This window comes from Anarrhichthys ocellatus, unplaced genomic scaffold, assembly GCF_004355925.1.
Source record: "Anarrhichthys ocellatus isolate YVR2014 unplaced genomic scaffold, GSC_Weel_1.0 scaffold15, whole genome shotgun sequence".
NCBI classification, from domain to species: domain Eukaryota; kingdom Metazoa; phylum Chordata; class Actinopteri; order Perciformes; family Anarhichadidae; genus Anarrhichthys; species Anarrhichthys ocellatus.
The window spans coordinates 5,182,014-5,197,573 of NW_022280045.1; the positions used below are offsets into that span (position 1 = coordinate 5,182,014).

The 15,560-nt window shown below is 44.4% G+C and overlaps 2 protein-coding genes across 7 annotated transcripts in view; both read left to right on the forward strand.

Annotated features, from left to right (window-relative positions):
* Positions 1 to 425: 425 nt before the first annotated feature.
* On the forward strand, positions 426 to 4,191 carry ticam1 (TIR domain containing adaptor molecule 1). Its single transcript, XM_031855383.1, has 2 exons — positions 426 to 705; positions 837 to 4,191. The coding sequence occupies exon 2, from the start codon at positions 986 to 988 to the stop codon at positions 2,777 to 2,779; it is 1,794 nt and encodes a 597-aa protein (XP_031711243.1). The 5' UTR covers positions 426 to 705; positions 837 to 985; the 3' UTR covers positions 2,780 to 4,191.
* A 571-nt stretch (positions 4,192 to 4,762) lies between these two features.
* Positions 4,763 to 15,560, forward strand: part of camsap2b (calmodulin regulated spectrin-associated protein family, member 2b) — a 45,000-nt gene continuing 34,202 nt past the window's right edge. For all 6 annotated transcript variants that reach the window (XR_004213044.1, XM_031855373.1, XM_031855377.1 and 3 more), the window contains exons 1-2: positions 4,763 to 5,495; positions 10,003 to 10,262. Coding sequence is in view for 5 of the 6 variants with exons in the window: in XM_031855373.1 (XP_031711233.1) it covers positions 5,357 to 5,495; positions 10,003 to 10,262 (399 nt within the window). In the remaining variant the exon portion in view is untranslated. The remainder of the gene's footprint in view (positions 5,496 to 10,002; positions 10,263 to 15,560) is intronic.

Sequence of the window (15,560 nt, forward strand, 5' to 3'; positions counted from 1 at the left end):
GTGCGGTCCAATTCCCATACTACCAAACAATCTTCTATGCCAGAAGAAGATTTAGTATGCCCCAATACATAGGATGTCACATTCAGTATGCCAAAAATACCGGGATGTCGTACTGCATCCGGTCACAATCTGCAGGACACATGCCAGCATGCTTTTGTGGCTATTCTGACCCACAATCCTCTGCAGAGCGGATATACGAGCAAGGGGGTCAAAGTTCAAGGTGTCAAGTTGCGACAAAGTTGCGAATACTACAAAGTAGTCGTACAAAGTAGTATTCTCAACTGAATACATACTGCATGCAACAGTACGTACTTTGTAAGGGCATCTGAAGTACGTAGTCAAAGTAAAAAGAAAAGGGGATTTGGAAGGCAGAGTATGTTTTTCCCTCTTCCTGCTTTTGTCTTTTGTCCTTCACGGGCTCCCTTACTTCACAATCTGTGACATCATCAGCCTGTTGTGAAAAAGTTTCAAGCTAGCAGAGGTCTTCGACAGCCACTGATAAACTTGATCCCAAAAGTTTGACAAGACTCACCAGAGGTGTTCTGTGGTCAACCTCAAATGTGCACTGCGAGCTTCCTGTTCAGAGAGAAGAGATTTCTACTGGTCCAACTGAACTGGAATACTTTGAGTGACTTCCTTGTTTGAGCTGGCAAACACACAAACTCAACTCATTGTTATGGCTCCTTGGACTCAGGTGACATGCAGGTGAGTTATATCATCCGGTTTATGATAGTTGTTTTAGTGTCTGTTTGATCTTGGTGGATCAAGTTTGTAATTTGGGCTACTTATACAAACAAATGTACTACCTTTATTCATTTTTTTGGATCTCTTTACAGAAAGAAGAAAGCCCATAAAAGTTCTGCACCTCTCTGCTCAACAACTCAAGTTTTTTGAAGAAATAAGGAAGAAAATGTCGGAAAATCAGGTGTGATCCTGTCCGCTTCTCTTACAGGCTGACGGTTGAGTAGCAGGTTAAACTGAAAAAATGAGTCACGGGGGACAAGAAGATCGGGGGACGGGACTGAAAGACGTCTTCGACATACTAGTCAAAGCACTTCCGCTGCAGCTGCTGAGCTTGACATTCCAGCTGGGCGAGTCTCCTGAAGAGAATATCGTACACGCCTTATGTCTGATTATTCTCCAGAAAGAGGCGCGTGCCCTGGACAAACTCCAGAGGCTGAAGAACAACCACCTCGCTACCCAGCTAGTTGAAAAGTGGCAGATGAGTGAAGGCAAATTAGAGGATTTTGCCGTTCGTTGTGGACATTTTCAAGAGCTTGCCGGAGAATCTCTGGCCCTGTTGGCTCGTATTTTCAAGGTTTTGTCAGAACGGAGGCTGTGTGATCCATGTCTGAGAAACCTGGCGTACAAGAGAGCCCTTTCCAGTGACGATCAAAAAGCAAGCAGTTGTGAGAAACTGGAGCACGGTCACCTCACAGAGGAAGCTAAAGTCGTCTGTGGGCCTCAGTTCGCAGAGTGGGTGTGCTCCTCGAACGATCTCAAGTCAGGGCCTTACCGTGATCCTCTCAGCAGCCTGGACGAAGGTAACGCAACGTTAAGAGTTACCCTGCCTCAGGATCAGTCAGAGAGAGCTCACAGTCTGCCCAGCCCACTGCAGGTGGCCTCTTCGATGCCGTCGTACCCTACTCATCTAGAGATAAGTATAGCTCCGACAGCCTCGTTTCAAGACGACAGAGTAGCTCCAGAAACATCCGCTGAATCCAAACTAAAAACCGAACCCGCCCTCGTTGTCAGCGAATGTGAAGCAAAAAATGCACTTAGCCAATCCCTCGCATCTCAGCCTCGGCCCAGTCAACCTCCTCTGTCTGGTGCAAAGCAACACTCAAAGATGGATGAAGCATTAGCTGCAGAGGGCAGTAAGTCGTACAGTCTTATCGCTCAGAATAAGACTCTAAACCAAACCACCAGACCGAACTTTGCACTACCTACTGCGACAAACATTGTTCGACCCAAGATGCCCGCTCCATATGAAATGCAAGACAGTAAAGATGTCGAAGAGGAGGAAGAGGCGATATTTTATTCATTTGTTATCTTGCATGCACCGGAGGATGACGATGTGGCCGAGAGCATGAGGGAAAGAGTGAAAGAGGTCATTGGTAGTGATGGTGCAACTTTTTCTGGGGACTTTGCCATCCCTGGAAAGAGCACCCTGAGGTGTGTAGAGGATGCTATCGACAACTCGGCCTTCACTCTCCTGCTGTTCACCCGCAACTTCAACACTCGCATGCTGGAGGTGGAGACGGACTCGGCCCTCATCAACTCCATAAACAAGAGACACAAGTACAACACAGTTATCCCTCTTCTGCCACGGGAGAACTGCATGCACAGAGATAGCCTCCCTTTGGTTTTGCAAACAATAAATCCACTTGAGGAGAACAGGAGCTTCGATAGGAAAATAAAAAAGTTATTCTGTCGAGCGACGATTGAAAAGCAGAGGAAAATCTGGAACGCAGATCAGTTGGTGAAGAGGGAGATAGAGCGACAGCAGAGACTGAAGAATTTAAACCAGTCCCAACAGCAGCTGATCAAAGAGTGTGCAACAGCACATTTGCTAGAAGAAGAGATGATTTCATTGGCTAGAAAACTTCATCTCGGCCCCTTTGTGCCACCTGAACAAGACAACAGTGAGGGCAGGGTTCACCGGCAACAACAACAGAATATTCACATTGAAAATGCTAATTACATAATAATTGGTAACGAGTCTCACATGACTGTGGGTGGAGGTGCAGACAAAGATGATTCAGTGGAGGAGCAATAACCTTAAAGATGGGGGGAAAAATACTGTGGAGTCAAATTATTTGTAGACAAATGAGAGGAATAGTCATGTTTATTGTCTGAACAGTAAAATGTCAGAGCTGTAACTACCGCGGAGTATTGACACACGCAGATTGTTTCATTGTATTTAAACCTGTTGGTGAAAGGAAATTCAATAAAATGTTCAAAAGATCAGTTCAGTGGCGTTTTAATGAAAGAGGACGCTGTAAAGAGTCTATTGAGCAGAACAATGCTTCTGATTTTCAACAGACGACTGCCATCTACTGACCAATATGTGACGTCTACTTCCTGATCTCTTCTGCTGTATGAGCCCACTGTGGACACTAGGGAGCGATGTTGTTACACACTCCTCACTGTGCCTCATCGGCCTTCACAGGACCTACAAAGCCAGCGCCACCCAACAACACTGCTGGTCTGGTATCTGAGAGCTAAAAGAGATCAAATAAAATCTTGATTTTGCACATCATTATTTCAAGTGTTCGTGTGTGAGTGTGTGTGTGTGTGTACTCAAATCATTATGTTGAGAGATTTTACTGATTGGCTAATGTTCAGGTGAAAGAGGACCTACCCAGAACCCGCATCCTGAGATTCTCAGGTTTTAAATAGTTCAGACTGAAAACGATTAACACTTAATTTGACTTTTTTGTTCATCTTTTCTTCTTGTACCTCCAAGTATTTTGTTCGTTTCTGCAAATATTTGTGCTGAGGTAGTTTGTTCCCCGTGTTGTGTTTTCTGATGCACTTTGTAACCTTGTTGTTGAAGGTGCGTTATAACTACATTTGTATTCTAATTCTGACTGCACTTTCTACACTGTACTAAGATAAAATGTACTTGGTTCTAAAAAAAAGACGAGTAACCAGCTAACATCATTTTAGGGATTAAGTGTATTTCAATGTTCTTAATCGTTTAGGTGAAGCCAGGATTGACTGTCACAAAAAACAAGGTGACACCCACAGGAGCATCCTATCGCTCAGACTTCAGACGGGCTAGTATCCTAGTGTGTGTGTGTGTGTGTGTGTGTGTGTGTGTGAGAGACTCAATTCAGCCTAAACTCAGTCATTGCAGGACTATTTCAGCATGTGCACATTCCCCTGTGCTGCCATGCCTTTATCATTTTGTCTCCAGCCCAAAAGAGTCTCACACCACTGATGACTTCTTCAAATAAGAACATGATCTGACCTGCTGCATGTGTTACCCATACCAAGACTCTAAATATTGTAAAAATGTAAAGAGCACTGTAACGAATGTAATGAAGAAAACACTACACAATTTGTGTAGTTCATGAAACATTGACAATTTGGAGACACAAGAGTTAAAAGTAGTGAAGTGTGTGGATGGTGAAAATGTCTAAAAGTCTTAGAAATACTCAGGCTACCAGAATAGTGCTTTGTGCTTAAAATCAACATTTCTTTCCCTTTCTTGACATATTTTAACTGAATTATTGTACAATAATAAGTAATAATGATCAGTGCCTACCTTAGGGTCACACTTCTTATCAGAATATCATAAATAGACAATCATTTTCAATGTTAAATGACTAAGTAGGTTGTTTCAGACTCTTCTGACTTTTATTTTTTTGCTGGTTTCCTCTTTCACGGAATCTTTGAATTTGTCTAGTCTGCTTCTATATAATCTAATTAATCATACCTTCAGAAGTGGAGAAGTACACGATCATTTTTTCTATCCGTCCAATTTTTTTTGTGAAACAAAATAGAATAAAATACGTTTCTTCACGACTCTTCTTCATAAATATACAGCTATTATGATTGTCTGTACATCTGCCAATATAGTTCCAGGTTTATAGACCTACACATATCATTTCTGTCTTTCCTCACTTCTCCTTTGAAAGATAATTAGGGATTCAGTCCGAATCCATTGAGCCAGTGAACTTGGTCTGTGCTACTTTATGATGACTCCTGTCAGGACTGAATAGACTCGGGTGGGTGGATCGCGCGTGCGCAGTGCGCTCTATCCTCCTATCGGTGCCGCAGGAAAAGCGCAGAGAAGACGCTGCGGAGGAGATAGAGGGAGAGAGGAAAACAGTTAGAAAAGAGACGAACAACATGTACACCAACGGACTATTCGGTTAATGCGTGATACGGGCCCCCGGGTGGCGTCGGACGGCAGCTCTCCTCCTCTGCCGCACAGCTGCGCCGTTATGTCGGACAACCCGAGGAGAATAATGTCAGGGAAGGGAGGAGATCTTCAGAAATCCTGTCGCTGAACTGCGCTGTGCTGTCAGGGTTTAAGGATACCACTGGAACATTAAAAAAATAACGGATGAAGGTGCTCGTGTAAGCGAGGAGCGCCCTGTGTTATCCAACATCGTCGTGCTCTCCAACAACCAGGCCACGCGCAAAGTTTTTTTTTTTTTTTTTTCCCACATTTTTTTGTCAGGAGAAGGGGAAATTTCTCTGCATTGAATTCCTTTGGACGGGATGTCATCCGCAGCCAGGAGGAGTTCCTCTGGCTGACTGATCGTCCGGCTGCTGTGTAGTAACGAGAGAGAGAGAGAGAGAGAGAGAGAGAGAGAGAGAGAGAGAGAGAGAGAGAGAGAAGATGGGAGATGCGGCAGACGACAGCGGGATGAGACGGACCTTCATCGTCCCTGCCATCAAGAGCTTCGACCACTACGACTTCACCAGGGCCAAGATCTCGTGCAGCCTGACGTGGCTGGTGGCCAAGGCTTTCGGCTCGGGTAGGTCATCAAACATTGTTAAGATAATCCTCCAACACGTGTACAGGGACCGTAGACAGATGTCGTGTTGGACCAAAGGGAACTATTTTGTCAACAGCAGCCTTTAATGAGACTGAAATGTCTAGTCTATAAAATAGCAGCAATTGAATACGAATTGGTCTCCAAAACCAGAATAATAGTCCTATTTATCCTTTAAGTGAGTGACATCAAAATAAATAGTATTTAAGGTTAATGGGTGCATTTCTGTATTAATTTTGTAACAGTCTCTACCTGGAGTTCATGAGTCAATGAGCTGCATCACTGCTCATCATGTCACAGTGTCATTGATCCAACCTGTTGCTTGCCTGATGGTAATTCTTCCCCACTGCAGAAGTGAGGCTCAGCCTGTTATGCAACACTCTGGCTACAGATCTGTACCGCCAGCCTTCACTGTTGATCAACAGATGCGTGGACTCCACGTCTGTGTTGTAACTTGAGCAATGTCAGAAAAACTCAATGCATTTGGATTCAATCAATGCGTTCGCAAACACAACACGATGCGCGTAAACATTCACTCACACCCACAAAAACAATCTGAAAAAGTGCAAATGCATTTGTGATTCTATCCAGACAGTAAACACGTCGGTCTCTTGTACTCTGGTTGTTTATAAGTCTAATTATAAAACCAAACTCCCTTCGACTGGTTTACATGCAACCAAACCAAATGTTCTAAAATATCTGACCAAAATGTTAGTTAATGCTCATCCCACTTTGCCCAACGGGATGTCTTGAAATTGCTTGTTTTGTCCAACCAACAGTCCAAAACCTAAAGATATTTAGTTTACTATCACATTCGTCGGGGGAAAGCAGCAAAGTAGCCGTAAACAGGGAGTGTTTGACACATTTGGTTGAAAAATGACTGAAACATTTATCTTTTGCTCTATAAAATGCAGAATACAGAGAATAATGCCCGTCACACTTTCCCAAAGAGACGTCTTGAAATGTCTTGTTTTGTCCGACCAGAAGTCCAAAAACCAATAGATATTCAGTTATCATATAAAACCAAGAAAAAATGCAAAATCTTCTCAATGGCGAAGCTGGACTGGAGAAGTTGCCAGTTAAGTTTCTGTTGATGAGGTAATTGAATAATTGACTAATTCATTATTTTCTAAGCACAGTATCATAGCTTCACATAACAGCTTACAGTGTTGTGCTCGTCTTCACAGTAATGGCGGTGATGTTTTCACGCGTGTCAGTAATTACTCCTCATACATGACTACATGTATCCGAGCTCTGGCCCGTCTGCTGTTCCTCACTGTGGTCTGGTGGCCTCCCCTTTAAAAACACAGAGTACTTCCAGGTTGCCCGAGGTTTACTCCAGCTCCTAACGAACGCCTCCATGTACAGCACTCGGCGCCTCAGAGTGGTCCGCCGCCGCACAGACAGACAAACCTAGAAAGAGACGGATCAAAAGAGAGACCTCTAAATCACACCTCATTGATCCAACAGTGGGCTCCAAATAGCTGCATGTGAGTCACTCTCAGAGAGCATGGCATGTTGGGGAGAGACACACAAGGTGACATCAGCAGGTCTTGGTTCAACACGACCTGCCGCCTTGTTTTTTTCCGTTCCCTCTAGTGACACACTTTCAGCTCCCGGCACCGCCGACAAACTGTGGCCCACTTCACAAGCAGGCCTCAGAGCCTCGTGTGGCCTAGTTTGGACGGATGGTTTGAATCTGGTGGCGCTCAGATGTAAAACAAACTTTCTTATCAGCTTAAAGTTTGGACTGAAGGTTCAGAGAGGTGGATTTGTGTAAGCACGGATGTGCTGATCATGCAGTAGGAAGCAAGGGAGTCAAATATGCATATGGCACTTTTCAAAACAAAGTGATTGACAGTAAGAAGAAGAAGAAGGGAAGAGACAGAGAGGACCATTTATAAAAACAAGCACAATGCAGTGTACGAACCCCAAAGTTAAAACTCAAAAGAAAGACAAAGACAACAAATGGCTTTTAAGATGCTTTGTACAGATGTGCACTGATAGTACTGAGACACAACACATGTGTGCATGTGGAGGTTTGTGTGTATTAACTGTCAGAGCACAGTTTTACAGTCTCCACACTGATGTGTCTCCATGTTGGCCTCAACAAGGGTTTTAACAGCAGGGCCTAAGAGCTAGTCTTCAAGGGTTGTTAAAGAACCCCACCAGACATGTTTTAAGACCCATAAAACTATCTGCCTTTAATCTTTACTCGTGTCTTTAACCACAAAAAGATCAATTAACTTGCTCAACATTGTTAGAATCACATCTACTCCCTCTCTCTTATTATACAATCCACAATCTATGAACATGCAGGTCGAAAGTTTAATTGTGGGACACAAGATGCCTCCTTCACTGAATAGCCAGCTCTCAGCGTGTGTGTGCTGGCTTTGTGCTTCAGCAGATCTAGGTTTAAACTCTGCACATGCATCAGTCTTCACAGGGAAGCTCAAACATCCAAGTTAAGTAACACTAAGCACAACACACGTTTGAGTAAATCAACGTTACTGGTCAATATCTGGCATTTGTTTACCTCGACACTGGTTCAATGTAACTGCACTCAACAGCGACATGAGGTTGTAATTTGAATATTTATCCAAATCTGAAGGTGAGCGTTCACCAAAGGGTAATATATCACATTATCAGCCGCAGACACCACAGTGATTCTGACTGGACTCAGCTGTATCACTGAGATCTCAGCTGTGATGTAACCAGCGGTCACCAACACTGACCTTTTATTCAGCTCATTCAGATGAGCCCGCTGGCCGGAAATGCAATTCTTCAACTCCATCAGTACCTCTTACAATAAAGAACAACAAGCACGTAGAGCCAGGAGAATATTCTGTCCAGCTGTGGTGGAATGAATACCTCTAAAGCTGTGCGGGACTGATCGATGAGATCAGATGGTGACGTGAATGAAAACATGCATACTTTAAGGAACTTTAAGGCTCTGATCAGCAAACAGCTGTGCAGTGATTCTCATGACTTTTACTGTGTTTCATATGTTGCGCTGCTTCTAGTAATAATAGTCTAATCCCTGTAAAAAAAGAAATTAATCAGAAATCATTACCTGTTGGCGATCCCTAGCTGAATATGTTTTTAGTTTCAGTTAGCCAGCAGAGATAAACACTGCTGACCGTGACGTTGTTGCGTGCTGAGCTGTGATCTCGGGGGTCTCCAGGGGGGCAGTCTTCTCCGTGCCTGGACTTCCTGTGGCAGCTACTTCCTGTCTGTTTCCTCTTTGATGGCCAACACAAAGGAGAGGGTTTCTACTTGACGAGGCAGATTTTTATGAACTCTAGAAAAGCCTGCTCTCCGTGCTGTTGTAGCTTTATGAACATTCTGACAAAAGTAGCATCAATGTAATAGTTATGACTAGCTTGTTATAAAGTAGCTGTTGATGTGGGTTAACATCGGCCTGTTGCTTTAAATATCTCGGCCTGGGAGAGCTGCACTAACCACAGCCACTGGAGGACTGCAGATGTTTGATCACAAGTTTAATGGGTTTTGAGCTCTAAATGTTACATTTTATCATGTTGTTATGTTGAGCTCTTTTGTCTCGGCATTTTTGTTACCTCGAAGTGATCGACGAGCAGAAAGCTGTACCTTTGCGATAGATTCCTTTTATGTCTTTTGTTTCCTTCGGTGTGATTCAGAGGCAGACAGAGAGGAAATGACCCCACACACCAGGAACACACGCTCACACTGGAACATGCAGACACACACACACACACACACACACATTCCTTTACTTGCCTGACACACATGGGATATAGGTGCATAGATACAGTATGTTATTCAATGACAAACTGATGGCTAGTATTGTATAACTCTGAGTCACAACATGTGGTTTACATCAACACAGTTTGGTGAAGAAGGAAGGAAAGAGTGAGTGAGTCCTGGAAGTGTAGCTGTGTGTTCAGCTATTTTCCCTGAAATCAGATTTACTGTATGAGGTAACTCGATTAGAAGGTGCTCCATGCTTTGTAACATACACGTCCACCTACACACGCACATACTCACGACCCACACACCCACACACACTGTTGCTTTGTGCTCACAAGATGTCCTGTGTGGATCTTCAGTCAGATTAGCACCAACGAATATACACCCTTAAAATTGCCTCATTTCAGGCTTTTGTTTTTGTGAAAATATACTTTTCACTCATGATGTTTATGAGGTTTTGTGGTGTACACCATCCTCTGTGTGTGTGTGTGTGTGTGTGTGTGTGTGTGTGTGTGTGTGTGTGTGTGTGTGTGTGTGTGTGTGATTATACTGTTGCAGCTTTGAGCTGGTTATGGCTCTGAGCTACAATGTATGTAGCCATAGTAACAACAAAGACAGTAAAATATAGAAAACAATAGCGGCAAAGCTTTTATTATCGTCTCTGTCGACGGTAGTGTCTCAGGAGGACGGGAGAAGCATCATATTGATCAAAATGATATCTCACCCATGTGTCCTCTCTCTTTCTCTGTGTCTTTTCCAGACGCAGTACCAGAGGAGCTGGTGGAGCCTTTATACCGGGACCAGTACAACCAGGAGCACCTGAAGCCTCCGGTGGCCTGCCTGCTCCAGTCCGCGGAGCTCTACTGCCGGGCGGGAAGCCTGATCCTCCGCAGCGATGCTGTCAAACCGTTACTGGGACACAACGCTGTCATCCAGGCTCTGGCGCAGAAAGGCCTGTACGTCACGGACCAGGACCGACTGGTCACTGAGAGAGACCTGACCGGCATGCCTATACACATGGTGAGTGGAGATGCACCAGGACATCACTGAACACATCCTGGTATTTATGCTGCTTTCACAGTTGAGTCTGTAACTCGTGGTTCTTTCTGTATACATCCTTTTGATCACTGGCTTTAGATCTCCGTCTGTTCACTTGCAAATTCACACGTATGCTCACACACACACACACACACACGTGAGTGTATACGCATATAAACCAGGGCTACAACTAATAATCTCAATTTCATTAATTGTCTATAAAATGTCAGAAACTAGCTAAAGATGGCCATCAGGATGATCAGATGTAACTGTGTGCTTTGCTGTGTCTTCTCCCTCATGGGGAGTAAGTCAGTTATACGATAGTGTGTGTTTGAGTGCACGGCTCCATGTGTCCAACTGTTAGACCGTCCTCCAAGGTCTGTCCTGTTGAGAGCAAAACAACCGTTAATGACGGGTTTCCTATAGCAACCCATTACTCATTAGAGGTTCCAGGCCATCATGCCTTATGTATTCTAGTAGTATGCTGTCGATACTGTGTGGAGAACATAATAAGGCTGCAACGTACAATTATCTTCATCATTGACTGATCTTAATATGAAAATGCTTGATTAATGGAGATTAGACAGATTTGTCTATAGAATATGAGAAAATAGAGACAAAACCCAAAGACATTCAGTTTACGCTTACATTAAACAGAGACGAGCAGAAAGTCCTCTCACCAGAGAGGCTGGAAGAAACTCATTTGGGGAATCGTTGCCTGAGAAAATGATCATCGAGCCGTCGATAATTCCTTGTTGATGGATTAATGAATTGATGAGCTCATTGTTGAAGCTCTAGAACACAATTCTGCTGATTCGATTGTGTCGTTGATTGGTGGTGTTTTAGACTGTAGCAGCAGATCCAGACACACTGCTAGCACACGCATGGCTGGAGACCGGCACTTCTGCTGATGCCAAAAGGTGTCTGCATTGCAGTGCACCCTCTCTCTTCTCTCCTCCCTCCCTCTCCTGCTCTCCCACTCTCTCTCTGTCTGTCTGTCCTACTGTTTCTTTCCTCAACTCTTTGATTTCCTCTGTAGTAGAGGAACTGCCTGTGTGCGCTCCCTTTCTCCATCTCTTGTCACGCTCTTTTTTTTTAATCCTTTCCCTCCCGCTACCTCTGTCTCATCCTAACTCTTATCTGTGTGGGTTAAAATGAGACCGGGACTTTGTTATCTCCTAAATATTTAATCGAAGCTTAATCATAGTTCACCGAGTGCCCACAAATGTTTCTCGGTCTCGGGCTGTAGCCGGTGTTTTATTCGCCCTCTGCTTGTGCTTTCCCTTTTTACGGCTCCAGAGAATAATTCAAAGTCACAAGTCGAGGGCATTTCTATGTTTACGGCCGCTTGTGCTCCATCGCTCATTGATCGAGGATGTTGTGAAGGTGGGAATGATGGGCGGCGATTACATGCAGCGCGTAATGATCCCGTGATCTTTCTCCACTATAAAAGGGCATTTATACATCGATCTCTTTGTCTCGGTGATTCAGTGTGCATGCAGGTGATTTAGCGTGCAGTTTAAGTGACAGTGGTAAGTAGAAAAATAAAGGCTATTGACTCCCTGTGACTACTGCCCTTCGCTTGTGTAACAGGCATTAATCTGTCCATCCTTATTGTTGCTCTGTGCCCTTCGTACTTCATTAGACTGCCTCTGCAAAGTACAGGAACTGCCTGTGTGTGTGTGTGTATTTGCGGACTCAGCAGGATAATTTCAGTCAGGCTGAAGTCGAGGCTTTTCATTTTGGGTTATGGTATATCTGCGGAGAAAATGATGACCTCATGGTTTTCCAAATACTGTGCAACAGAAGAATAACTCATGTCAGGGAGGAGGAGGAGGAGCGTGGCAGTCTGTCAGAGGGCGAATGGATATAGAGAGAGAAGGAGGGAACAGGAGGAAGATGGAATTTAGGGGGCTACCATTTGGCTGCGATCCAGGAGGAAGCAGGAAAGCAGAGCAAGAGAAGAGAGGAAAGGTGGCTGTGGAAGTCTGCAAGAGGACGAATGGGAAGGGGGGAGAAAGGGGGAAGAGCTGTGGAAAGGAGGGAAGGAAAGATGGAGGAGGGAAGAGTAAGGTATTGCCTTTTTGGCGCGCGGGATGATGTGTGTGCCAGAGAACGAATGGAAAAGGCCCACTGTTAATATGGCCATCTGGAAAGAGGAGAGAGGAGGGGACAAAGAGGAGGCGACAGGAGAGGAGAAGAACAGAGTACATGGAGAGCAGGGAGGGTTGAGGAGAGGAAAGGAGGAAGACGTGATGTGCACCACTGCAGCACTGTGGAGGGTGGGGTCTCACAGTGAGTCAAAGCATGTCTGGTGCACAAATGAGAGCCCCCACACACACACACACACACACACAATACACACACACCTCCAAACAGACCTCCAGCAGTGTGCACAAGACCTGTGTGTCCTTGTCTCGCTTTACTTCCATGTTTCTCTGCGACTCCTCTCCTGACTCGCCGACGCCACCCTCTAAGTGTTAAAGCATTAAGATGAGAAAGTGACGGAGCTGTAGCGGTAATTACATTTTCCTGCAGAGGGGCGTGTACCCTTGACTAAAAGCCTCCTTCCGAATAGTGCTGAGGGATTTGGAGGATTTTATGGACGGGTGTGTGTGTGTGAGGGAGATAGCGACAGCGGTCATTATTTTTAGTGGCAGTTTGGACAAACGGTACACACTAACATCTCAACAGAGCCAGACATGGAGCTGTAAAGTTGTACAATAAAACCACTTTCTCAAAACGTACCTGCGTTGAACGGACCCTTGTGATGTTTGTGGAGAAAGAGGTTACTTTGATTATCTGTTTGCTCAGCTGTATTGTGCTTTCCTATAGATGCCTTTGATCAAGGGCGCGCACACACACACACACACACACACACTAACGCAGCCATACAACAGTAGTGATGAATACTGATGCTCCTGTTCGAGGGTGTGCATGTGTGAGCATTTGCAGCTCTTTACAGCTCTTTATGACCAGCATCTGCCATTTCCACAGCCTTATAAGGTGCGTCTGTCACCCTGAGTGGTTTAGACTTGCTTCTGTGCATACACACGCACACGCACACCCCAAAGGTCTTTGTGAAGGGATAATGGACAGCACATGGCTTTTAAATCCATGAGGTAGTGTCAACAGTATAGTGTTTTTTGTCTTTGGATAGTCTGTAGATATGTAAGCAGTGGCTCCATGTACTGCCTGTTCCTCTTCTCTGTCTCTCGTGCAAACACCCATATGTACATACACACACTCACATACATACACACACACATGCATGTTAGATCTGAATACAATGTTCTATTAAAGACAGTGACACAGTCAAACCTACACAACACGGTCTTACACACACACGTAGATGCAGCATCAACTTTTCAGTCCTCCGACCATTTAGATAATAATAATATAAGTAATAATAATGGTAGCAATAACACATTTTATATTGTATGAAAATGATTGGGACTGAATGTCATGTTTCACTTTTAAAAAGTGTTATTAAAGGACTGGTCTCACATTTTGGGAGTTGGTTTAGAAGGTTGATGCCTCATGTCTGTGTTTTAATTACTGAGCTAGCTTAGCTTAGCTTAGCAGACAAATGTAAACAACTCTGACTCTATCCAAAGTTAAAAAATCTGGCTCCTTAAAAAGCTACTAGTTGTGGTTCTACACGCTGTAACTATTATACAGTACTTCTATTATACTACTCTAAAAGACCCTCACCTGCTCTCCCAAACATGTAGTCATACAGTCCCTTATAAAATGTACAAAACACACTGTAAAATGATGGTGAAACTTCTACATCCCACTATAAAAGGCGTACAAAATTGTGATCCATATTTTGTGCTTTAATGCAAATGATAATTTACAGAAATCCCAATGAAACATGAATTAACAAAATGACTTGTCAGTACCATTTAAATTCATGTGGCTTCTTCGCCCGATGCTCTGAACACACACATGTGCACGCACCTTCACAAGCTGCTTAACAACATTTAAGATTATGGGGGGGGCTTATGCAAATTAGTTCAGAAAAGCTTCAATCACAGAAAAAACTTTTCATGAAAATCATGTTTTTTTGGATCTTCAGCTGCAGCCTAAGCTGCTTGGGCTGTCTCTCCCTCTGCCTGTCTCTCCCTCTGTCTGTCTCCCCCTCTGTCTCCCTGCCTGTCTCTCCCTCTGCCTGTCTCCCTGCCTGTCTCTCCCTCTGTCTGTCTCCCTGCCTGTCTCTCCCTCTGTCTGTCTCCCTGCCTGTCTCCCTGTCAGTCCAGCTGTCAGTCAGACCGGCTCTTGTACCTCTGGATGAGAATGTGCGCAATGTTAAATATCTGGCAATATCCTGAAGATGCAGGTATTCAAAACAGTGTCTGCAGACTGTTTCATAGTTCAATATCAGGCTGCAATCCAAACAATCCTGTTTACCCATTTAATACACTACAGCTGTAGCGTTCAGTATTACATTCTGCATGTCCAGCAGCATTACATGTCTCCAAACAACTGTCCAGCATACAATAAGATTGCACCCTCTCTATTTCAGACACACAGGTCTCTCAGCAGTTATTTCCATGAGGAGTTTGTTTTTAACAGCCATATTACTTCGGCGCACGCTGTCTGTTTAGACTGGCAGTCGCTGAGCACCAGCAGCAGCGCCGAGTCGTAGCGCTGGATCAGTTGTTGGTTTCTTGGGAAAACACTCGGTCACACTGGCTGTTACAAGAGGCTCCGTGGTTATGAATAGAGAGGCCTGTGCTTGACGGTACAGGCTGCGGTGGGACGAGGTCGCACTGCTTATTTCAGTCACCTGGATTACGGAGCGCCTGACTTTAGGTTGTTTGTTCAGTTAGGTTGCACACGTGTACACACAGACTACGCGTAAGTGCTTTTGAGCTGACCTGGTGGGGGGGACAGGAAAGGGAAGGGGAGGTCTGCTGGTCTGACCGGCCTGAAATGGGATTAGAAAGGCCAGCAGAAGGTCAAGCTCTGTGCGCTGTAGGTGTTGATGGCTGGTAAAAAAAAACACATTATGCAACGTGTGCACTTAAAAGGTAGTTCTACATGTACAGACTTTTAGGAGTGTGTTTCAGAGGGGTTGGACAGAAACTTCTATTCTCTCAAGATACACTTCATAGGATCCCATTTAGACGAGATCTCAGCTGGTGTCCACAATACTGCTTCAGTTGACATCACATGATAACTGTTGAGTGTTGAAGCATGATAGATTTACTGTGGGTTCATTGTCAGTTTGTTGAATTAAAAAACGTCTGCAGTCATTATGATCCACAAAGAAGC